We start from the raw sequence: 26,301 nt of genomic DNA, 5'->3' as shown, positions 1-26,301 counted from the left end.
AAAAAAAAAAAAAAAAGCCGCGATCGGCGGCGGCAGTACAGCGGCAGGTCCTTTGCTCCTAGAGGGAGTGAGGGACCTGCCGCCCCCGAATTGCCTCAGGTGCCGCCCCTCTCCCTTGGCCGCCCCAAGCACCTGCTTGTTCAGCTGGTGCCTGGAGCCGGCCCTGCTTCTATGTCAATAGACAAGTTTCATAGATTCTAGGACTGGAAGGGACCTCGAGAGGTCATCGAGTCCAGTCCCCTGCCCGCATGGCAGGACCAAATACTGTCTAGACCATCCCTGATAGACATTTATCTAACCTACTCTTAAATATCTCCAGAGATGGAGATTCCACAACCTCCCTAGGCAATTTATTCCAGTGTTTAACCACCCTGACAGCTAGGAACTTTTTCCTAATGTCCAACCTAGACCTCCCTTGCTGCAGTTTAAGCCCATTGCTTCTTGTTCTATCCTTAAAGGCTAAGGTGAACAAGTTTTCTCCCTCCTCCTTATGACACCCTTTTAGATACCTGAAAACTGCTATCATGTCCCCTCTCAGTCTTCTCTTTTCCAAACTAAACAAACCCAGTTCTTTCAGCCTTCCTTCATAGGTCATGTTCTCAAGACCTTTAATCATTCTTGTTGCTCTTCTCTGGACCCTTTCCAATTTCTCCACATCTTTCTTGAGATGCGGTGCCCAGAACTGGACACAATACTCCAGCTGAGGCCTAACCAGAGCAGAGTAGAGCGGAAGAATGACTTCTCGTGTCTTGCTCACAACACACCTGTTAATACATCCCAGAATCATGTTTGCTTTTTTTGCAACAGCATCACACTGACTCATATTTAGCTTGTGGTCCACTGTAACCCCTAGATCCATTTCCTTCAATAATGAATTTGACCTTGAGTTATCCAAAGCAACTGATTATTTTTTTTACTTGATATGAGCACAAACATCTTCCATCTTATTACTTAACAGCTTTTGTCAACATTTACATTTTACTTTAGAAAACATATCTGTTTTTATTTCTTTAGTTTATTCAATTGATTGTTTCCAACTTCTTCCTTTGATTTTGAACACAGAGTCCTATAAATACGCACACTATTTGATAGTATTTGTTAATCTCTATGCACTAATGTTAATCCCTGCTTTCAGTATTGATCAGCTTTAACATTTATTCTTGGAATCAGAAACAACCATAGAGTGAATTCTGACATTGACTAGTGCAAAATAAGATGAGCTAGTCAGCTTTATCACATTATCAGATGCACAACCCACCTTGAAGTTCCTAGATTCTACCAAACCGTGTGCTTTTAATAGTTCAGGACTTGACCCTCTTCCTCCTTTTCAATACCAAATGAAAAGTGATTCTGCCCATTAATCATGCCCTGCTCTTTCTTCAGTGACTCCACCCATTTCCCTTCCCCACTAGACAGTTCTAGAACTTGATTTATTGTTTCCTAGTAGTCATATAAAAATCCTATGTGTTTTAATAACTTCCATTTTAGACTTGGTAAAGTTCTCAGTCACAGACTGAAGCTGGAACCTGATGTTTATAGCATCAAAAACATTTTAAAGATGATCTTTACATGAATACTTCAGGGTAACCTAGGAACTGAAAAAATTAAAGAGATCCCATCCGTGGAAGAATAATTAAAAGCACTGAAGAGTCTGGGAGGTTCACAAAGCTGCAAGCAGCTTCATTATCAGTTGGCCCATGCCTTTGATAGAAAGGGATGTTATGGAGTAGGCAAATTCTTCAAAGTGTTCACCTTTTCCTAACATCAGCCTTACCTGGGTTCACTTTAACCTGGGTGGTGGGTCTTCTCAAGGCATTGGGAAGTCTAGGAGATAGTGCTGCTTAAATCTGATTTGAAGGATGTGTTGAGCTGAGAATCGTCTTCATATTGCTGACATTTTAGACTGTAGGGTCTTGCCAGATTCCCAAGTGTTACAGTTTCTGCAATAAGATGAGGGACAGAATAGAGCTTTGCTGGACTTGGTAGATGAATGCTCTGGGAGTGTTGGAACAGTTCCCTATCACATCTGTCTGGGTTGGTCTGAGAGAAGATTCTGACAGTTTTAGGATGAACTTTTATAGTTTCTTGAAGGGAGAGAGAAGAATGTGGTGGTCATCAGCTGTGTTAATGCCACATATAGGCCCAGTAGGTTAAGTATGCATTTCTGTGGACAGGAGGATATCCACAAGGGCAACAAGTAATGTGTCTATGCCATGCCTTGGCCTGAACCCTGACTGAGATGGCTCCAAGGCTGTGGAGGATGTTAAGTGGGTCTGGAGATGATTCTAAGCAAGCTAATCAAGAAGATGGCATAGGAAGGTGAGGCTTAACATGAAGTGGTAATTAGCCAAGGTCACCTGTGCAGAGTACTAATTTCCTTAGGACTAGTTGGAATACAGTTGCTTTAGGGTGTGAGGTAGCGTTTTCTTTTTAAAGGAAATATTTACAGTCTTTTTTGGGGGGGTCCCAGAAGATCTTTCACTAGCCAGGAGGAACTGAGATCAATCACGTATGGTGGACTTGATTGTTGTTAGTGCTTGTGCTATTTAAGTCTGTAAGCCTGAGAGAATTGGATGCGCTGGTGTTTATTTTAATTAATCTGAAAAAGGACTATGTGGGATGCAGAACCCGAGTGCCTTCTCCTATTTCTGAGCAAGTGGGGCATGTGTCCCAGTGGCTCTGGGAATTGGCCAATGGAAGGCGCAGGTTCTCCCTGTGAATAGGTAAATGGCAGTTACAGCAATAATATCTCAGGAACCCTATTGTGAACATCTTACTTTGCTTTCACAGGGATGCGAATCTCTTAAGGCAGATGGCAGTGGGTGGACCTTGAGAAGTGAATGGCCTGCAGAAAAAGGGGGTCACCAGAGGAACTGTATTTTTGTATAAATTTAAAAAAGTAATAGATGTGTTGATGCAAATGTACATATATACCAAGTATTAACATAGGTGAAGGCTGACGTTAAAAAGAAACGGAAATGGGGAGGGGTTTTAGGAAAATATCCCCCTCAATACTCTTAATTGAATCAGCTTAGATAGTGCACAATTTGATGTTCCATTTAATTGTGTGGCTGTATCACCGTTAGCTTTGTATTTGGGGTATACTGACTTCAAATCAATACACATACAGTATTTTAGAAACAAATGTTTAACTCTTCTCTAACAGTCTTTACCTATTTGATGTATTAAAAGTATAAGCTAACTCCCTTGAAAGGTTGTAATACTTTCTGGTAACATATACCTGCTTTCTTTGATCAGTGTTTTACTAAATTACAGTTCTTCAGAGATTTCATTGTTAAGTAATATAAATTAGCAAGTGCTGTATTTCTTCTTTATTAGATCTTTATCTTTAAACTTCCACCTCGGTTTTGTTCATTGCTTAGCAAAGGAAGACTGTTCCTCTCTCCTCCCCCCCCACCCCCGCATTTTCTACATCCAGTTGGTTTCTCAGATTAGGATGAAGTAGTCTAGATTTAGAAAATGAAATTTCAACACCTTTAGAACAGACTCCTCCTGGAAAATAAGCAGGGTTGTCACTTTTATTAACTCATGACCAATGTGGCTGGCCAGTGATTTCTACTTTTTAGTTATGATGACCTGATAGTGTGTCAATCTTGGTTGTCATCCTTCATGTCAGTAACCCACTTCTCAGAATGCTATTTCATTGTTGCTGTCAATCCCCTATCTTTTTGGTCTTTTTACATGAATGTGATCCTCTCTGAACACTAGTGAATGATACTGGAAGCTCTTAAAAATATCCCCAGATAGGATCTCTTTAAACCCGAGACATGGTAGGTTCCCTCCAAAATGATGGGTACTACAGTGTACGCTCTAGTTTAATCACAATTTATTAGGCTTGTTCCAGGAATCACTGTAGTGATATTCTATGTCCTGTGTCATACAGGAGGCCAGAATATGTGGGTCCCTTCTGGTGTTAAAATCTGTTAATTATTGATATAATACTGTTAAAACTAGTCATTTCTGCACAACTTACGTAAAAAGTAACTGTATTCAAATTAAATGTTCTTGATTGTTCTCCAGTTGAAAAAGTATTATCAAAGTGTGTTTCTACAAATGGAAACAGAGTTACTGAGACTTTAAAGACTAGCAGTCATTCTGTAGTCCAGCTATAAAATTCCTTTATACATTCTGCCCAAGTTGAGAACCTAAGTGCTTACAGGTTCAGAGCCCTAGATTGAGGCAGGGACGTTCTGCGTTTATATATCACCTAGTGCAGTGGGACCACAATCCCTATTAGGGCTTTTTTTATGCTGTTGTAAAATAAATTAGTAATATTCTTTAGGATATTAAAGATTAGAAATGTGTGAAGAACCTCAGGGGATCTAGCAAAGCTAACTGAATGACAACGTTATGGCAAATGAAAATCCATTGTAATTAAATGCCAGGTCAACATGGGGAGGAATAATTTAAATAAGCTGTAAACGTCACTATGTTCCAAACTAACTGTAACCACACAGGAAAGACTTGGGTATCATTGTATTCAGCTCAATAAAAACAGCTGCTTCATGCTTAGCAATGGTCAAAAAAAGCAAACTAAGTTCAGATGTATAAAGTACGGAATAAAAAAAAAAATTGTCATTATTTAAATTGAAGGTAGCCCTCACCACGAATGCTGTGTTCAATTCTGGTTACCCCATCTAAAGAGAATATAAATAGATGTGGTCCAAGGAAAGGCCACAAAAATGGTTATGTAACTGAGTCTTTTGTATGAGGAGAGATTGAAATATTAGGACTGTTTAAAGAGGGGGGTGACTAAAGGGGACATGATAGAAGTATACACAATTAATCAGGGATTCAGAGAAGGTAAGTTAATTGTGCTTACTTATCTTTTCCAATAATGGATGAACAAGGGGACAGCCAATGAAATTGAAAAGTGGAAACCTTAAAACTGATTAAAAAGTAAATACGATTGTATGCAATGAACAATTAACCTCCGGCAGTCATGGCTGCTGTATATTGAGGAAGAGCTTAGCGGGATTAAAAAAATGCTCAGTTTCTGGATAATGAGGACATATACAGTTACATTATTAGAGTCAAAAGCCTACACTTCAGTGACCAGATCAGAAAGAAACTTTCCAATTGGCAGTGGGATTCTTGCTTTTTTTCTCTGAAGTATGTGGTACAGGCTGCTGTTGGAAACAAGTTACTGATCCAGTTAGTACATTGGTCTGATCCAATATGGTGGGCCCAATGATTCTGTTAGTCTGATAATCAGCCTTTTCTGGGGTTAAATTTTTATTGGAACACTTTTTCTTAAAAAGATTGGCTGCTTTTCTTACTGGGTAACAACACCAACTGATTTAGGGACCAAATTAGCACTATGGGTTCAAAACCTGCAGGGTTTATGAAGAATTTCCAGCTCCTGGTTAATTATGGTCTCCTCTTTTTCACATGTAATACTTGAAAATATTTTCCTCTTACTTATTACACAGATATTCTTACACTACTTTATTGTACTCTGCAAAGTTTAGAGTTGCTGGATTACGTTTTGCCTGAATAATGATTTTCTATTGACTAGTTGCGGGGGGAGAGACTTCTCAAGCTATTTATTAGGGCAGATTTCAAAGCACAAAAAAGCTTGTCTTCAGGTAAAAATAACAAGGGTGGAACAAAACCTTACTATGTGGCAGAATTTTCCAAAGTACACTTTGAAGAGAACCTGGTATGAAATTTAATTTCCAGGGTGAATTTTTTGAGTTCAAAATCCAATTGAACAAAGTAAAACACAACCATAGAGCGAGGTCATGTTTTCACAGAACTTCCTCAGGTGGAAATGCACTTTATTTAGAATTAGTTTGCACGTTTTAGCACATTGGGGAATTAAATTTGACTTCACTGTACTTAGAATTTCACTGTATCAGTTTCTGTAAATGAGTTTTACTGTACTTGTTTATTTCTAAATGCTTTATAGGCAAGTCTTGAGCATGCAGTGTACTTGGGAGAGTTAAGAGCGAAGCTGTAAGGCTGGTACATGTTAACAGGTGTGGTTATGGCAGAGAGATTGTATATAAGTGAACAGCTCTTAAATCAGATTTATGAAAGCAGGAATTCACCTTCCTATGTAGTGAAATGCTTGTGTAAGAACAATGCTACAATATTGCAGAATCACTGCTGAATGTCTTAATTCTTTCTTAGCTTTCATGAAAAGTTTACTTTATGGATATTTTTGTTTGACAGATGCCCAACTTCTTTGGAGAACTTACAAAATTCTGCACAGAATAACTGGAGATTCACACAGATGTATGTTGTCTATTGCATTACTCTGGTTTTCTGGCAATACCAAAAGATAGCGCTTATGTCAAAAAAGACTCTAGAGGCCTGATTCTCCTTTCTTGCTGGTATAAATTAGGAGTAACTCCATTTGGTGTAAGTCAGGAATAACATTAGTTATCCCTTTGTCTAACTTGATGCTGTGTTCATCTTTATTCTGAAGGTGACACAGAAAAATGTAAACCTCATTAATCTGATTATTTTAAAAATAAAACAAGTCTTGTAAATAGGCTTAATAGTGCATCACAGCTTTGAAACTACATAAATTATAGTAAATTTATTTGGGTTCATGAAAAGAAAGAATTGGTAAGGAATTAACTCTGAAGGTGCTCTTGGAAACCTCTTAGCTGTAATGCAAAATGTGAGCACAAGCTCTACTATTCTGAACAGCAAGTTTGTTTATGAAAAACATTGTAGCAATACAAGCCACCTATTTGTTTTGGTTCAGATCCTTAAGAAATTAGAAATGGGTCTATAAAATTCCCTGTAAAGCTAAACTTGGTTCTTTCATTAAGAAAGAACTGCATAATTGGGTCACAACACAAGTTTTAAAAGGTACCGAAACTTACGGTACTTGTTTTATAAGAGGCAGTCTGTATGCAATTCTTGATTGAAGTTGCTGTAGCAGCAAATACTGTGCTAGCTTTGTTTTGTTAAATGTTGGCACTAGCAACTTACGGTGAGTGCTGCCGTTTCATGGAACTCTTGGGAAGTATATTTGAACTAAATTTCTTAGTCGGCAATTATTCTGCTTGTATTTTTCCATTAATTAAAATATGGATTTTTTACCTTGGAGTTAATCTAACCCTCTTTTTACATCAGTTAGTTGCTGAGGAAATGGTTAAAGCTCTCGTATTACAAACATTTATGAACAGAATCAGAACACTCTTACCATGTATCCTGGATGATTGAGGGGCAAGGCTGGGAGGGTGGCAGGGTAGATTTACGTCGTGCTTCCCAATTGGATTTTGGGTTGGTGGAGGTGAGAAATAGGAGCAGTAGATTACTGAAGAAATGTATGTGATCGTCCTTTTGTGTCAGTGTTTTGGGGGCATCAGCTAATTCTTTGCTCCGCTAGTAGATTTGCTGATGTAGATTTTTCTCATTTTGGGGACTGTGGAAAGATACTTTCAATAGATTAATAGATTTTTGAGGTCAGAAGGAACTGTTTGTGAAAGTCTAGTTTGACTCCCTCATAACACATTCCGTAGGATTTCCTTGTGTCAATTCCTGCCTCGAGTCCAGTAGCTGTGCTTGAACTAAAGAATAGCTTTTAGTAAAACATCCAATCTTGATTTTAAAAATTGCCAGTGATGGAGAATCCACCACAACCCTTGGTAAGTTGTTCCAATAGTTAATTCCCCTCAGTGATAAATTCAGACTAGAAATATGGCCCAAACTTTTATCTGGCTTCATCTTCCAGTCATATAAGAACGGCCATACTGGGTCAGACCAAAGGTTCATCTAGCCCAGTGTCCTGTCTTCCGACAGTGGCCAATGCCAGGTGCCCCAGAGGGAATGAACAGAACAAGTGGTAATTCATCCCCTGTCCTCTGTTCCCAGCTTCTGACAAACAGAGGCTAGGGACACCATCCCTGCCCATCCTGGCTAATAGCCATTGATGGGCCTACCCTCCATGAACTTATCTAGTTCTTTTTGAACCCTGTTATGTTGCTATACCCTTTGTCTGTTAGGTTGAACAGCTCTACCATCAAATTTCTGTTCCCCCCATGTAGATATTTATAGACTGTGATCAAGTCGCCCTTTCTCTTAATGAGCTATATTGAGCTCTTTGAGTTTCACTATAAGGCATGTTTTCTAATCCTTTAATCATTTTTGTGGCTCTTCTCTGAACCCTCTCCAATTTGTCAATATTCTTCTTGAAGATAGAATTAGTGACACCTCTGCAAGCCAAATGCAGCCTATTTTTGATGGTGAATAGTCTATGGCTACGTATTCGCTGCAAAAAAAATGTTAGTTATCTTAAGGGGGGGAAAATTCACATTAACTATCCTGCTGTAAAATCCTGGTGGAGACAAGGCACTGTCATTTTTACTCCAAAGTCAACCATGGGTGGGGTTTCCCTTAGCCACCACATGGTAAAAACTAAACGGTGCCTTACTTCCATTATGATTTTGTAGTGGAATAGGTAATGTGCATCTGCTATCCGGTGGTAAAAATGCTCCCTTTTTGTCTGTAAAGACAAAGCTTGTATGACTTGTCATATGGTAAAGAATTCCCTTAGTATGTTCACTTTATTCATCTTCACCTGTAGCACCTGTGGGTAAGTACTATGCTGTATTCTTCAGTATATAGTCTAGCTGCTGCTGCTGTGACGAATCTTTGATCCTGCTTTGCCCATTCCAATTCCTACAGCATTAAGAAATTTGCAAGTCATATAATGTACTCACAGGAAAGCTCAAGAAAATGCAAACTTCTGTAGGTTGCAAAGTTCGACAGAAATTGGTCCTGTTTTCTGAATTTATGAAAGTGTGATGGGATAAGCTGTCAGGTTGAATGCTGAATGAAGACTACTTGAGGGATAAGTGGCTACTAAGATGCAAGAGTTTGATTTGGGACTCTTTGCTTTGGTCTACACTAGAAAATTAGGTCAGTTTAACTACGTTGGTCAGGAGTGTGGAAAAATCCACATCCCTGAGCAGTGTTCTTAAGCCAGCCTAACTCCCCATGTGTAGATAGCCTAGGGTGACAGAAGAACTCTTCAGTTGATCTAGCTCCGCCTCTTGGGGAGGTGCTTTACCTACCCTGATGGGAGAGACTTTCCCGTCAGCGTAGGTAGCGTCTACACTGAAGTGCTACAGTGGCACAGCTGTGCCACTCTAGCATTTTAAGTGGAAACCAGCCCTTTAACTAATCGCTTTCCCATATAGAGGGTTAATCTCTAGTCCTGTATGGCTAATTGAATTAATTTCTTGTATTTAAGTATACATGAAACACAAAATCTCTTGATCTTTAGTTGCTTTTGCCCCATAAAATACAAGCCAACTACTAACTACACAAATAAATTCAGCAGAGTCCCTGAAGCCAAGAAAAGGAAGTGGAGAAGCCACCTCTGCCCGAGATTTCAGTCTTCAGTGCACAGACTCCATCCACGTCTCTCCCAAACCCTCTGAAAATAAATGGGATTTGCAGCATGTCTTGCAGGTGGACAGATATGGGCTATTTTGGACAAGTTGAAGGGAGAGGAGTGAACTCAGAGTTCAGGGCCACTTCCAGATAGCATGCTGCTAACAACTTCCTCTCTTTTTAAATTGAGGAGGCCTCAGCTTGTGCACATCTGCTGACCCAACTTTTGGTAATATGGCAGAAGGAGGGCTGTGATTTCTCAAATTGGCAGGTCCCATGTCATTAAGGCCATAATTGCAGTGCATATTAGCTTGGTTCCTAGCTGTCTGAAACAGCCTCTCCCTCTGCACTGCTGTGACAGTTCAAGTCCTCTGAGGTGCCTGAGCTCCTTGTGCTTGGATTTGCATGTCCGAGGGTCAAGGACAGAATGTTCTTAGTGGAGTGTCTTCAAGTCTGGAATTTTGTTTCCTTGCTGGGCAGAAAGCAAGACCTGTTGTCAGGCTTTTGCCTAATGGAGTGGGTGAGGAGCTGATGTTCAGTTTTCTTGTGTAGTACTGAAGCATTGTACATGCATCCATAGAACTCTTTGTATTTGCATTTTGTAAATAAACAAAAAAGCTGAGTTTCAATTAACCCTAAAGTTATGAGTAGTAGAAACAGAAGGGACATTGTGGCTATTAAAAGAAATAGGCAAAAGGGGATAAATGTTGAAATCTAGTGAGTGACAGTTAACTTTTATCAAATTAAAGGAAAAAAATGGATGACGTGCTAAAGGTGAATGTCAAAGAGGGAGTCATGTAACAATGAGAGCTGCTGTATCTCTAGAAGCAGAAAAACGAGTTCTTCAAATACATATGGCACGGAGAGCCATAAAATAGTGCTCCAAATGTAGGAACATACAGATAAGACCCAGACTGGATCCCTGGAGATGACGTAGGCAATAATATTCACACATCCCATTAAGAGAAATAGAAACTTAAAGCAGCTCCAAATGATGCCAAGTAAACCGCTCCTAGGGATTAGTAGGAGTGGAATTCAGTTTTTCTGATAGTTGACCAGTCTCAGTAGAAATAATAAAAGTGCATAATATTATGAGCAGATATGGTTCACCTAAGAAATGTACTTTGAACAAAAGCCCAGTTTGGGGCCACAGAAAGTCTTAAATTTGTTGAGAGTTTTGGGATAGCACCACAGATACCAGTTACCAAATTAAATCACTTCTGATTAATCCGTGACTATGTCAACTTTGTCATTGGGTTATGTTAATTATTTTTGACTTTTAAGAGAAACTTACTAATAAGGTGCATTATTTCTATGATCCAAAGATCTTTAAAAATTAAAAAGTTAGTGGTTCAGATACTTATTTAAAAAAAACCCCTTTTGTTAAAAGTTTTGCTTATTAAATCGTTTTTTTGGTAACCATCTAAAATAAATAGCAACAGATAAATAAATGGCAATCAAATACTCAAAGCTAGATATTACCATTTGAGGATTTACAGGATTCAGTAATCATTCAGATGCTGAAGGTAACTAAATTCTCAAAGTTTTTTGAATATTCTCCCATAGCCAACTATAGAAAATTATCTTAAAAAAACCCCAAACAAACTTTGTGCAGACTATTATTGTAGGATAATTTATTTTTAAAAATTGATTGGAAATCTAAAACAGGTTCATGTGAATCTGGAGCTACTGTTTTTATGGATATCAGCCTCAAATGACAATTTTTAAACAGTAACAGTTTGAATCTATTAGTCTGTTTTCTGTTAAAGTTTAACAGCCACCTGTAAGTACTAACTTACACAAATACACTTGTTTTACCTTGTACTCCCCCAAATGCCATTTGCCTATTCATCTGTTGCTTTTTGTCAAAGTAAATTGTGAGCTCTCTGAGGCAGGGATTTGTTTGTAACTGTCCGATACAGTAGGGAGCCATAATCCTTAATTAGAATCATTGGGTTCTACCACAAATGAAATAACTATTAAATTAGTGAAATGATTATGAAAAACTGGCCATGGATTTGCGCTATTGCAGCATTTTTAAGCCAATTTTCCTTACGTGCCAGGAATTCCTAAACTCTATGAAAAATGTCAGATTAGAAAAAGTTGTCCTACATAAAGGATTCTTGAGTAAAGAGGAATATAGCAAAAAAACAAAACCTGCCTCTTTTTAAAAAAAAAAAAAAAAAAAAAAAAAAATCATGCTGGAATCTTATGCAACATCACCAATATGGCAGTCAAACAATCCAGTGTTTCACCAGCTCATTCCCTAGATGCTGAGGTGTTTAACTACTTAGAGTCAGACTATCTATCTGTGTAATACTTTGAAATTGGTTTGGGATTTGGCACTACCTTTATAACCACTGTATCACTGTTGGATAGGAATCTGCCAGCAAGAATTTTAATGAATGCTATCTCCTTCCCAATTACTTTCCCCGTGTATGGAAACCAGACAGTTACCACAACTTCTGCACCTCCTTGAGTTAGTGAGTTGATTCTTTGTCTGTTGCTACTAAATGTGATTTGACTAATGCCTCTCAATGTGGATATATTCAGATTATACTTGCATTTCCTACGGTATATGTGTGCACACACACATTCCCTTACTTCATTTTATTTTTTGGCAGAAACAATTTTATTTTCTTGCGACTTATTACAAATTCAGGGAAACAACCCTTAAATCAGTGGTCAGGAGGTGGAGAGATACTATATAAAAATGGGCCAAAACATTAAATGTGGACATTGAAACTTAAAAATATGGCTTGCTATGCAGAATAATCAGGACTGATACAGGATTTATTTATTTATTTATTTATTTATTTTTGTCCAGTCATATGACAGGCCTTTAGGTAGTTCTAATGATCCTGGAAGTTTACTAAGTGCTGTTTAAAATCAAATGGCCTGTTTCCTGAGTGAGCAGGCGTTCTTTGTCCAACGTATAGATCGCTGTTTGCCAGTAGTGGTTTACTTACTGCTCTATAAAAAAGGCCTTTGGGTAATAGTTAATCCTAGTTCATTTACTAAAAGAAATATACCAAATGTTTTAAAAAAAAAAAATGAATTATTGCACCACTAGACGATTGCAGGAATTAATCATCCTTCAGTTCTCGTTATCCTTCTATGCCATTTTAGACAGTATATAAAAGTTATCTCATCTGTCAGAAGGATACAAGAATGTTGCTTTTTTTTCTTGTGACTTTACTCCTTTTTGAAACTATTTATGTAGGAGGTTTTAACAGCCTTACAAATCTTTGCTATGTGAATATCAAACAAAATGATAATCATTATGACTGAATTTTTTTTTTTTTAGAAACATTATGCAATAATATCAAATCTCCCTTTAACAGGATGTTACCACATTACAGAGAGAGCATCTTTACCCCATCCAGGAGATGTTGTTTCTGGTGATTTTTATTAAATTGAGTGAAACTACTGACTCTGCTCATCGGAGTGCTGTTCTCTTGCAGGAGAATAGACTTTGAGTAGTGAATAAGTGGTAACTAAATACTGAAGTACTTGTTTGTCCTCTCCTCTCTCTAATTTGCTGGGTACATAATTGATAACTTTTCCATAACAACCTCCTATGTTTTTTTTTTTTTTTTTTTTTTTGGGGAACCATTCTGCTGTTTTTGGACTCCCCTCCCCCCTTTTCATTGAGATGCTATTAGTAGTCTCATGGTTATTAGCGGATGAGAGATGATTAAGCCTTTTTATTTATTTATTTATATTTTGTATGTGATCATTTCTGCTAGGAAGCCCCAGGAAGATTATGACAGGATCATTTAATAATAAAATCCAGCAATTTGTAATATTTGGTTATGAATTGCATTCCAATACATTCTGACTGGAGATGTCTGCCATATATGCATACAATCTTTTTACCACGATTTCTCCAACATTTTATCCCCTTTCAATCTTTATATATTTTACCTGACACCATGAGGTACCATTCAAATAGTATCTTAAAGAAACTTTATCATGTTGCAGTCTTAAGTTGGTGTCCTCTTTTCCAGATGGAATCCCATACCTGTGAGGTAATGTCTGTCCAAATTCTTTTCCCCCAGTGTCCTATATGGATATTTCTTCTTTTGGGTAGGTGTCTGTAATGATTGATATAGATCAGTGTTTCCCAAACTTGGGACGCCGCTTGTGTAAGGAAAGCCCCCGGCGGGCCGGGCCGGTTTGTTTACCTGCCCCATCCGCAGGTCTGGCCGATCGCGGCTCCCACTGGCCGCGGTTCGCTGCTCCAGGCCAATGGGAGCTGCTGGAAGCAGCGAACTGCGGCCAGTTGGAGCCGCGATTGGCCGGACCTTGGATGGGGCAGGTAAACAAACAGGCCCGGCCCGCCAGGGGCTTTCCCTACACAAGCGGTATCCCAAGTTTGGGAAACACTGATATAGATCGTAACTCTGTTTCCTAATGGATCGGAAGCCATTGCTTGTACTAAAGTTAGTTTTCTGTATGAAACAACTTATCTAGACAAGTTTTTGATTTCTAAATAAGATAAAATTCTTAGAACACCCTTCCAACCATATGTATTTCCTGGCTCTCCCAATCTTTAAAACTCAATGGTTTGTGGTTTGAGTTCAAATCTGGATAATTTGCAAACGTTAAACATTGGTGAAGGGAAATTTTTTTTCTCTAGTTCTAGCCCAAATCGTAGCATAGCCTTTGCAGAGGGATAATTATACCTTTCTGGAGGGTATAATTTTTTTTTTAATGTAACCCTGGTAACCTAGCAGTATATACACTGCCACAATTTTCTTGCTGAATAAAGATCAAGTGTTTGAGTGAATTAGAGCAGGGGTTCTCAAACTTCATTGCACCATGACTCCCTTCTCATAACAAAAATTACTACACGACCCCAGGAAGGGGTAACCGAAGTCTAAGCTCTGCCACCCTGGGCTGAAGCCCTTGGTCTTTGGCCCCGGGCAGTGGGGTTTGGGCTTGGGCTTCAGCCCCGGGCCCCAGCAAGACTAATGCCAGCACTGGCGACCGCATTAAAATGGGGTCGCAACCCACTTTGAGGTCCTGACCCACAGTTTGAGAACTGCTGGATTTGAGCACCCCTAAACCACTATTGTTTTGAGTTGTCTGGTTTGATATTTCTGCCTAATTGGAACAGCTAGTCCACCCTGTTAATGAGTTCTTACAAAGTATCTCCACTCACTCTTGGTCTTTTATTTCATATAAGTTCTAATGTTCTTTGCATTCCTGCTAGTTTTATCTGAGAGGATTATAGGAAGATTTTGAAACAAGAAAGATATCTCTGGCAAAAAAGTCATTTTGACTGTGACTTTTCTACCTAACCATGAAACTGTATAATTTTCTCTGCACTCTTTTTTTTTCATTTGCTAAAGTAGTGATTTTGACATTGAAATTATACAGCTCTTCTGGTTTTGTTTTATATTTGAATCCCCAGGTATTTTATAGAACGTGTCCATTTGTACTGAAATGTTTTCTGGAGGGATGATTTTTTTTTAGAGCCTAGCGAATATAGAGCTAACATTTCAGATTTGGCATAAATTACTTTAAAGCCAGGAATTTTTCATTTAGTTTATATTCTGAAGACACAGTATTTTAAGCTAATTTCTGATGTGTCCCTGTAAGTTTTATCCCTGTGATGAATTCTTTGTTGCTTTTCCTGTGTGTAAAAGGCTCCACGGCCAGTGCGGAAAATAAAGGAAACAATGGACATCCTTGCCTAGTTTCCACATGTAATTCAAACAGAAAATTTAACCCCATTGATTCACTTAACAGTTTTATAGCTGGTATAAAGAGAAGTTATCCATTTAAGGGACTGGGGGCCTGTGAATTTATGGGACAGGACTTCAAACAGAAAGTTTCACTTTATTCTATCAAAGGCTTTCTGTGCATCAGGTGATACAAGAAATGGATCTCTTTTGGTGTGGCACCATGAAAGATTCCAAATACTCTGAGAATATTATATGACACTTGTCTATCAGTTAATCTGGTTTGATCTGAATTTATGTAAACTGAGAGCATGGACTGCATTCGGTTAGCTAGTATTTTTGCTAAATTGTTTATCATGATTCAGCAGTGACAAGGGCCTATAAAGAGCTGCATATGGTAAAGTCTTTTCCATCTTTAGGGAGAGCAGCAGTAGCTTCTTTCATGGAGTAAGTTCCTCCCTTAACAGAATGGCATTAAAGGTACCCCTCCACAGACCTGTTGATACCTCTTTAAATATCTTGTAAAAATTCTGCTGGGAAGCCATCAAGTTCTGGAGTTTTACCACTCTTCATACTTATGATTGTTTATAAGAAGACTTGTGTTATTTCTTTATCTAAAGCTTCTTTATCTGTTTTGTTTATCTTTGGCAAACCAGCTACTTACAGATGTTCTTGAATCACTTCATAGCTTGGAGTATGTGAAGTACATATGTCAAAGCTGATTCCCCACTCTGGCACTTTGAGTGCAGAAGGTGGGGGCCCCCAAGGATTCTAAAAATTAATACTGGCCACTCCAGGCTGGTATTAAACTCCCAAGGATACAGCTTTTCTCTGACCTTGGATGGGTAGATGCTGCCACCACCCAGGTGCAAAAAAAACCTCTTTGGACCCAGGAAGGTGCACTTGGGAATTCTTCCCTGTGGGGTACCCTCAAGCCCTCTCTCCCCTCCCCCCCCTCCGGGGAAGAGCCGAGAAAGAAAACAAAGGAAGGCAGCTGTTGCCACCAGCTGATTAAACAACATATGCACAAAACTCTTAGGACACAAACCCCCACAATCCTGTTCTTAAAAAAGGTAAATTTTATTAAAAAACAAAAAGGAAATATATTTGGAACGTAGGCTATTGCTAGATTTTAAAAAAGAGCAAATATAATAATTAAGCATCAAGAATGGTTTTCTTGAGGTCCAGCTTAAAGGTTACAAGCAAAACAAAAACACCTGGGGTTAGCACAGATAATAAGAGATGAACCTACTCGCGTCTTCCTAGACATTCCCTGATCTACTTACATATCTGGGGTTTCAGATAAGTAGTTTCGAGGTATGATTTGATGATTTTTCATACCTGGTTTAAAGCGTCTTACAGCATTGCTGCGCTGTCTCTCCTCTCTCCTGAGAACAACAGACAGACAAAGGGAACGTTTTTTCCCAAATTTAAAAAGTTCTAGCCTTCTCATTGGCTCTTTTGGACAGGTGCCCACTCCCTTCCTTTTACCTCTGGGCTTTTTTAACCCTTTCCAGGTAAAACAAGTAGAGAACAGCTACTAACAGGGATTTTATAGCAAACTGGCTGGCTGGGTGTCCATAAAAGGAAGCCACTTCCCCCCTTCATTTATTACAACATAGGTTTTTATAAGAAGCAGGAAAAACTGCACATATTTCATTAGGGTATGTAGCTATCTTTTGTTGATTGTTCTTAGCTGGTGAAATAATGTATTGCTGTCATCTCTTTAAGCATTTGGTCCAATAACATATCACTTTATTTCCTTTTTCATATAATGTATGCTTTGAGACAGGTCTTCAAACAGAAAGTTCCACTGTATTCTAGCAAAATCTTTCTCAGTGGTGTCTAAACATTGTTTCCTCTCGATTAATATACTTTCTTGAACTGTTTTTTATGAATTCCTTTTAACCTTTTTATCTCCTGTTAGTTTTAATTTTTCTTGCGCTCTTTCAAATGAGGCTCTGCTTATCAACTGATTCTTAAATATTACTTCCTGTCTCGCTTTATATTTATCTTTATCATTTATTTGAAAGTATTCAACAATATCCTCTTTAATTGCTGGAACCGGATCTTTGACCTGGAGCAGCAACAGTTAATTTCCCATAAAAATGATCTTTGGGATCCATCCATCCCTTTTATTAAATATTACTTTGAATGGGCATGAGCTGACCATGTAACGGCACCAATTTCTGCAGACCATATCTGCTTCAGTAAGGATTTAGAGTAGGGATTCTCAAACTGGGGGTCGGGACCCCTCAGGGGGTCACAAGATCATTACATGGGGGGTCGCAAGCTATCCACCTTCACCCCAAACCCCACTTACCTCCAGCATTTATAATGGTGTTAAATATATTAAAAGGGTGTTTAATTTATTGGGGGGGGGGTTATACTCCGAGGCTTGTGATGTGAAAGGGGTCGCCAGTAAAAAAAAAAAAGTTTGAGACCCACTGATTTAGAGATTAACATTAAATCTATTCTAGTGTATAAACGAGGGTGTGACTAAAATGTATAATCTCATTCCCATGGGTGCAGTTCTCTCCAGCAATCTGAGCAACTGAGTTGTTATAGAAAGGTTAATGCTGCACCTATTTCCTTCTCTCCTATGTTGTTGTCTTCAAATCTGGGACAGTAAGGAATTTGGTGTACAATAGAAGTCTCCTCCAAGTATAATTACCCTTCTCCAAAATGTAATGTTTTAAAGAAATCCTCAAAGTTTAGAGCTTTTTTCTTTTGATTGGGAGCATACACTGAGCCCCCTGTTAATATCCTAGTGGTTGTGTCCTTTTAATAAGAAACTGTCCTTCCTTATCTTGAAATTGATCTTTAATCTGGAAAGGTACATGTTTAAAATATTCAGCCCATATTGGGTTTTCTCCCTCTGCATTTTCAGGCAACTTTTTAATTCAAATGTTTCTCTTCTATTTTTTTTCAGATTTAAGCTGCATCTCTCCTCTCTCTCTTCTCTCTCTCTCTCTCTTCTTTCTCTGCTCCATCAGTGCCAAGCAGTTCTGCAGCTCTCTCTCTCTCCATTGTTTCTCCTTGGCCAGTTTTTAACACTGATTTGAGAGATCGAATCACTGTAACTTCCCTTTTTTTCTGCTAGAATCGTAGATATCAGATCATTTGTCTTGGCCTTAAATTCAGATCAACTCCCTACTGTCCACCTTGATGCTCAGTTGATTTTCTTTGGCTTTGGTTCTTCCTGACTATCTGCCGTGTCCTCACTTGGAGTCAGAGAGGCCTCCCTAATCTGTGAGTCAAACACTCTCTGAGGTATCTTTTAAAATTTTCAGATGTTTCTTGGAGGGGCCATCGAGTGCAATCATGTACTCTGCTTTCTTGGGAGTTCTGTGGGTTTAGGGCAGTGGTGCCCAACCTTATCACAGGAGGGCCACATAAACCTCAGCACAACTTTGAACGGCCATACTGGGTCAGACTAATGGTCCATCTAACCCATTGTCCTGTCTTTCAATAGTGGCCAATGCCAGGTGCTTCAGAGGGAATGAACAGAACAGGTAATGATCAAGTGATGCATCCCCTGTTGCCCATTCCCAGCTTCTGGCAAACAGAGGCTAGGGACACCATCCCTGCCCATCCTGGCTAATAGCCATTGGTGGACCTATCCTCCATGAACTTATCTAGTTCTTTTTTTGAACCCTGTTATAGTCTTGGCCTTCACAACATCCTCTGGCAAAGAGTTCCACAGGTTGACTGTGCACTGTGTGAAGAAATACTTCCTTTTGTTTGTTTTGAACTTGCTGCCTATTAATTTCATATGGTGATCCCTAGTTCTTGTGTTATGAGGATGAATAAATAACACTTCCCTATTTACTTTCTCCACACCAGTCATGATTTTATAGACTTCTGTCATATCCCCCCTTAGTCTACAGATTCTGCACATCTTAAGATCTAAAGTCACCTGTATTAATTTATATTTTAAGTTAGGTTGTTTCTATGTACAGTATTATCTGTTTACCCACTTGTGTATACTAAAATGAGGTAAACATGACAAAACACTAATGAATCGGTCCTTAGTATATTATATTCATAAGGCCCGCAGCCTGCTTCAAATATTCTCGTGGGCCATGTACGGCCCACAGGCCGTAGGTTGAGCACCCCTGGCTTGCGGAATTGATGTAACCAAATTACTTTGGTATGTCCTCAAACTCAGGCATCAGGCAGCTATCTTAGTCCATTCCTCTGCGTATTTCCTAAACATTACTCCAGTACCGGACTATCTGGAGACTCCTTACATGTTGATGTTTCTTCCTGTTTCTAGTATGTGGAGAGAGCTACTCTTCTTGAATGACCCTGTTAAACTTCTCATTTAACCTTTTTCCCTTTAAGCTTTTACATAAACTTTCCCTTCTCCAATCTTCTATACTAGTCAATATGTGTACAGTTCCTCCTACACAGCAGATGGAGAGATAATAAATCTTTTTACATTCCCCTGCTTTGCCTACTACGGGCTTCCCAGATCAGAGAACTCAACTGATCTCCAGCCTGAGCAAAGGAAAAAATGGAATAGGATGACTTCTGTCCACTGAGGTTCAGGCACCTAACTTGGTCTTTGTGCCTCTTACCATCACATATTCATATATCTTTCTTTCAAGCCAAAGTAGTTCAGTACGCTAAATTACAAAGGAAGACACAGTGGTCACTGGTGTCTCTTAATGCATGGGAAGGCAATGCAGGTTAAGCATTTTATGAGACTTCATGTCCTGTGCATCAGTCTAGACCTATTGACAGGGGTGAAGGTGACTTTAAATTTGAGGGTGAGAGATGAATTTCTAATTTCCCCACTGTGGCAAAACTTGAAAGCAAGCTAGCAGCTCCATTGCTCTCCATTCCAGTCTAACAATGGTGTCTAACAAATAGAAGTATACTTTAGCTAGATTATGTTAAAATGATAGTCAGTGAAATGGTTAATGTATCATATGACACCTCATTGGGCTTTAAAATTCATGCCCCGTTGAGGTGAATGAGACAGTTCATGCCTCTCTGAATTAAGGTTTCAAGTTGTCAGCAGACTTGGGTAAACATAAATGCATTGGTTTTCATCTATTTCACAATTTGGAATTATCGTCACAACCGCAAGCACTAGAGGCTTGACTTTTATCTTTAAAAAAATTAGATTCTGCCACACAATTATGCAGCAAATTCAAAAAGAACTACATAGCAACTTAGGTAGCTTCATAAATGCATTGTTGACAGGACCATATGTGTTTGTGTTCAAACTATAGGAACTATTGGCTGAAGTGTAGTATTTTCTCTGCGAGTTAACCATTTTGGGTTTAAAAATTAGTATTGTAAACTTACACTTGTTTTTCACTTTTTAGGAATATTTTAGTGGACAAGCCTAATGATCAGTCTTCAAGGTGGTCTTCAGAAAGCAACTACCCTCCCCAGGTAAGCATTTTAATTCTACATTAGTACTCAGCCCTATTGTGGCTTCCAAAGGCCCAAATTTTAAATTGTAATTTATATTACATCTTGACTATTATTAATCTAAACAGCTGGGAGAACACTTCAACCTCTCTAACCTCTCAGTGACAGACTTGCAGGTGGCAATTTTGCAACAAAAAAACTTCAAAAACAGACTCCAAAGAGAGACTGCTGAACTTGAATTAATATGCAAATTAGATACAATTAACTTGGGTTTGAACAGAGACTGGGAATGGTTGGGTCATTACACTAATTGAATCTATTTCCCCAGGTTAAAATATTCTCACACCTTCTATGGGTCATCTCGATTATCACTTCAAAGGTTTTTTTTTCTGTCTCCTGCTGATGATAGCTCATATCAATTGATTGGCCTCTTACAGTTGGCATGGCTACTCCCACCTTGTCATGTTCTCTGTATGTATAAATATCATCTTTCTGTGTGTTCCATTCTATGCATTCGATGAAGTGGGCTGTAGCCCACAAAAGCTTATGCTCACATACATTTGTTAGCCTCTAAGGTGCCACAAGTGCTCCTGTTCTTTTTGCGGATACAGACTAACACGGCTGCTACTCCAAAACCTAAACAGCTGGGTTATTCGTGCTGGTATTGACGGATAGATCTGAGTGATCTGATACCTAAAACGTTACCTCTCTTGCAGCTTTTCTGTCTCTGTTCTTGGCAGGAATATTTACATTTCCACTTAGGGCATGTTTGCCTCCTTGATTTTTTTAAAGCAGTTTCCTTTTTGGGGAAGAATGTCATGTTACCACAAGTGAATTTTGGCAGGTATCTTTTTTTATTCTTCATTTCAAACTTCAAGAATAAAACTAAAAGTGATTCAAGTTCTGCTGTCATTGAACTAATGGTGGGAATCTGCCATGCAGGCCCCATCTCCTCAGCACCTTGAGGAGCTGTGATAGAGTTCCTGTGCTCACCAGTCTTGTTTCAATGAGGATATTCTGTCCTCTAGAATAGACCACATACTCTTCATGTTCATCACTTACACTGCCAGACTTCTAAACATGGAAGCTGTTAGAAACAGTAAATCATATTTCCCCTTCTTTTGCCTGATTACTGTGTTAGAACGTGGTTCTGTTTGTTCACCTGTCTTAATGTCACAACTTTAGTGTCTAACTCATCTTTCTACCATGATATTTTGGTTTCTGGAACTTCTGAGAGAAGTAAAATCTGTTCATCCTACCACTTTTCTTTAAAAATATTTCTTTGGCTTTTTCTCCAATAAATGTAAGCTCTCCTGTTAAGCAAATAGATTTGCATGTTTGCAAAATCTGCTATTCGGCTTACCTCTTAAACAGTCTAGTAGTAATGGTAGAGAGTGCTCCTTTTTATCAGTCTTCTGGGACCACTTTAAGCTCACAAATTTTGTCCTACTTATATATAAGGCTAAGATTATGTCACAGAAGTCACAAAATCTGTGATTTCGAGACCTCCATGACATTTTCTGCTTCAGCCCCAGGTGGTGGGGCTGGAGCTGTTGGGCGGCAGAGATGCCCACCCAGAGTTTCTAGTCACTGTGGGAACAGCAGCGGTGGGTGCTGAACTCCACCCTCCACATTTTGTCACTGTTACTTTTAGTAAACAACAGTGACATGTCTATGACGTTTACTGAAAATAACTGACAAAATCTTAACCTTACTTCTATGACCTCATGGTGCTTTTGGCTGCATTTGTTTACTTTGTTTTCTAGCCTGGTTGTTTTACTCAGAGTTTACATTTTTCCTGATCTAGGCAGCAAGAGATTTTCTTTTTCCCTCCAGGACCAGTACTATTCACAAACTTCCTTGTCACTTTTACTTCACTAGATCACAACTTCTCTCTCTTTTTTTTTTTTGTTTTTGTTTTTGATTTGCTTTTAAATTCATTTATTTAGCATATAATGTACCTGCTGCCACACACGAGATTTATGAATGTTCATAATGTGTAGCAATAGTAACCCTCCACTTACCCACCCAAGAAACATCAGAAAATTAATCAAAAGAGAAAATGCCGCAAGACTTAGACTGTGTGGGGCAAATGCTTGGCTGGAAAGATGAATGTTCTGTTTCAGTCTGAAGGCTAACAAACATGCACAGGTCTGACAATGTTCTACAGCAGTGAGATCATCCACTGTGAATACCTTGTCTCCAGCCCTCAAGTTTACAAGTCTAGGGTCTTTCAGCAAAAGTATTTTCAATGATCTCCATTGGCACAAAAATTCATCTACAAGAAGTCTTCCCCACCACAAGGTTTTGGAGTTCAGAAAACATTTCACAATGTGTGCAGTTGTCAAAAACTGTGATGAAGAGTGACTCCTTTTGGATCCTGTTGATCAAGGTTTCTGTTCAGGGATTGCTATTTAGGTACATACATAGCCACATCACTGTAGTATGAGCACCTGTTCTGGTTTGGGGAACATTATTTTTTACCTATTTGGTTGTTATCTCTGTGTTGTCTTCTGACTTCACAAAGTCAGAGATTTCAAGGAAAACCAAATAATGCATATTTCACATACCAACTTCCTCTGATCCCCAGGGCTAGTACATCTGCTCAGTCAGTCAGTTTAAAATTACTTGTTTTTTTTAATCTTGTATAGCACAAATGTATTGGTTTGTAGATGTAGAAAAAAATTTTGTTCCCCACTTCCAAGCAATCTTAGTCCGTCCTAGAATGGTTACAGGGTAATGAGTATTGAGATTGAAAAATAACTTCCTTGAGAGCAAATCATCTTCTGCTTTCTCCCTCCTTACAGCCTCTGTGGCAGCATGTTCTTACTTTGTAGTATCAATTAGTAAGGAAATGTCGTGTGGTATATTCAGAGCATTCAGCCTCACTTTCTTTCCTAGATTGTTTGGCAAGAATCTAGTTCTCTGCAACTGGAGACTCGTGTGTCTATCATGGCTTCGGGTCAAAAATTGTTTGTTTGAAATTAAGCTCCTTTCCCTTAGGTGTTTTTTCCCTTTGATTCTACAGCTCAGCTCGTTCAGAGTTCTTGACTGACTTAGGTCACCTTCATTCTCATTGTGAAGGGTAATTAGAAATTTACTCTCACTCTTATGTTCAGAACTGACATCAGTAAATTGAACATTTAGCCTTCTAATGTTTTTGAGAGACTTCATAACGGTCACTTAAAAAACCCCCCTGAGAAATAATAATCTAACCATAGGGTCAAATTGGAACCCAGCTGAGTAAGAACCATTTCTTAAGCTTAATATGGCTACTAAGAATGTAGGAACGTTTTCCTTTATGCCTAATAGTTCTCAAAGGGGCGGCCTTTCTAACAGGTAGTAAAAAGGGATCGCTGGTTTGGGGAAGGGATAGTCTACAGCAGGGGTGGGCAAACTTTTTGGCCCGAGGGCCACATCTGGGTATGGAAATTGTATGGGGGGCCATGAATGCTCACGAAACTGGGAGTTGCGGTGTGGAAGGGGGTGAGGGCTCCAGCTCAGTGTGCAGGCTTTGGGTTGGGGCCAGAAATGAAGATTTCAGGGTGTGGGCTGGGGCAGGGTGTTGGGGTGTGTGTGTGTGTGTGTGTGTGTGTGTGAGAGAGGGGGGGGCAGGCTCTGACTGGGGGTGCAGGCTCTGGGGTGGGGATAAGGGGTTAGAGGTGCAGGAGGGTGCTCTGGGCTGGGACCGAGGGGTTTGAAGGGTGGGAGGAGGATCAGGGCTGGGGCAGGGGGGTTGGGGCACGGGAGGGGGGCAGAGGTGTAGGCCCCAGGCCGCACTCAGTGCCGCGCCGGGGCGCCGCGGGGGGGGTTGGCCCCCCCCCCCCCCCCCAAGTCTCCTACGTTGAGGCACGGCCAGGCAGCTCTGCACGCTGCCCCGTCCTCAGGTGCCACTCCTGCAGCTCCCATTGGCCGTGGTTCCCGGCCAATGGGAGCTGGGGGGACGGTGCTTGGGGCTGGGGCAGGGTGTGGGGCCCCCTGGCTGCCCCTACATGTAGGAGCCAGAGGGGGGACATGCTGCTGTTTCCAGGAGCCACACGGAGTGTGGCAAGCCCCCAACCCCACTCCCCGGCTGGAGCACTGGAGCGGGGCAAGCCCTGGACCCCACTCCCTGGCAGGAGCTTGAGGGCCAAATTAAAACATCAGATATGGCTCCTGGGCCATAGTTTGCCCACCCCGGTCTACAGTGAGCTTTTTTCTTTCTTTGACACATTTTGCCTTCATTTGTTAAGCTCTATCAAAACAGTGGATTAGTTAAAAATGAGCTTCATTTTTCTTATAAAGTCAGCTAATAAGTCAATTTAAAATATTTTTCTCTTAGCTATAGTTTTTATTCAGGCCTCCTAATAAGATCAGGATGCCCCTTATGTATAGACGTCCCTCTGTGCAAGGCTTGAGGAGGGTTGGTGCGTATGTGTGTGAGAAAGATTGGGATGGTTTGGCACTGGGAAAACTTAGTTTTGTTCCACTCTGCTGTTTGTCTTAGCAGACAACCTATGAATCTCTCGATATGCCTGTAGTGAAATAAATTTTGGCATCAGAATTCTGTTTGTTGATAGGCTGAGTTCCATGGGACTCCCAAGGCTTGCGGCCAATACATTATCAGTGTGGAATGGTGGATCTGAGTCCCAAGCCCAGTTTTCAGAAAATAAATACTTTAACGGGTTCTTGTGTAGAGTCTAAAGCAAGAAAATTCCTGTGGACAAACACAATCTAGTAAAGTAAATTTTCTGTAGCGTAAAAACTTGTTTTGATAGCCATAGGATATTGAACCATGTACAATTTTGCTGCTTGCATAAAGTACAGATACAGATACAGTATCTGTACTTTCAAGAAATTAATTGTAACTAGCATAAGTTTTCATTGGCATTGCTCATCCATGTTTAGCATTAAAAGTGAGGTATGAGGAAATAAAGCCCTATCATTTCATTCAACTTGATGAACCAAGAAGCTTTATAATTCTGGGGTCAGAATGGTAAAGGCTAATCAATTGTGTGCATGTAATGAGAGCGCTGTGGTGGAGATAGCAAGTATCAGTATTATTTTGGGGTGTTCTTTTTGTAAAGCTTTGGTTCACTTCCAAGGAATCAAACATGCATTTTATAATATTACATATAAAACTGTGTTAAAAATATCAGTGTTGAAAAGTCAAGCACCAGAAGTTAGGAAAAGCTATAATTAAGGTTGCCTGTACAACCTTAACTCAGCTCTTTTTGTACATTATGATGGCTTTAATTACATGATCACACAGTATTTTTCTATAGGACAACTGCCTCATTCAGTGCACAGAATGGCCAGTACTCACTTTAATGAGCAGCTTTTCAATACTGTAACGCCTCACTTAACGTTGTAGTTATGTTCCTGAAAAATGCGACTTTAAGTGAAACGATGTTAAGTGAATCCAATTTCCCCATAAGAATGAATGTACATGGGGGGTGGGGGGGTTAGGTTAGATAGATATATTTTTCCATACAGTACAGTACTATAGTTGGGAGGTGCCCCCGCCTTACACCACACAGGCACAGCCCACTGGCACTGGAGACAATGAGGCAGACAAGGAGGCTGAAGGTGCTGTAGGGCTAGGAGAAGCATGTTGCTCAGCAGCAGCGGCAGCTTCCCCTACTCTGCAAGCACCAGGGGCGGAGGGGCTCAATCCTCAGCCCGCCCACACCACCCCTTCCCCCAAGCCCCCACCCTTAACCTGCCTCTTCTTTCCCCACCCCCCGTTACTCCACATGCCATGTCCTTTCTCCTCCCTCCTGTCTCCCGAATGTCACAAGCCAGCTGATTGCTGCGGGCAGGAGGGAGGGGGGAGGAGCGAGGACTCGGCGCGCAGGCTCCCCCC

General features: G+C 39.9%; 1 protein-coding gene across 1 annotated transcript in view; it reads left to right on the top strand.

Annotated features, from left to right (window-relative positions):
* Positions 1-26,301, top strand: part of MKLN1 (muskelin 1) — a 176,252-nt gene that overhangs the window by 10,158 nt on the left and 139,793 nt on the right. The window contains exon 2 of the mRNA XM_026648895.2: positions 20,408-20,477. Coding sequence (XP_026504680.1) covers positions 20,408-20,477 — 70 coding nt within the window. The remainder of the gene's footprint in view (positions 1-20,407; positions 20,478-26,301) is intronic.

The sequence above is a fragment of the Terrapene carolina genome, unplaced genomic scaffold (assembly GCF_002925995.2).
Source record: "Terrapene carolina triunguis isolate 2854851 unplaced genomic scaffold, T_m_triunguis-2.0 Scaffold68, whole genome shotgun sequence".
Classification (NCBI taxonomy): Eukaryota; Metazoa; Chordata; order Testudines; family Emydidae; genus Terrapene; species Terrapene triunguis.
The sequence above is the reverse complement of the archived record's forward strand: the minus strand, read 5'-3'. Positions and strand labels throughout refer to the sequence as shown.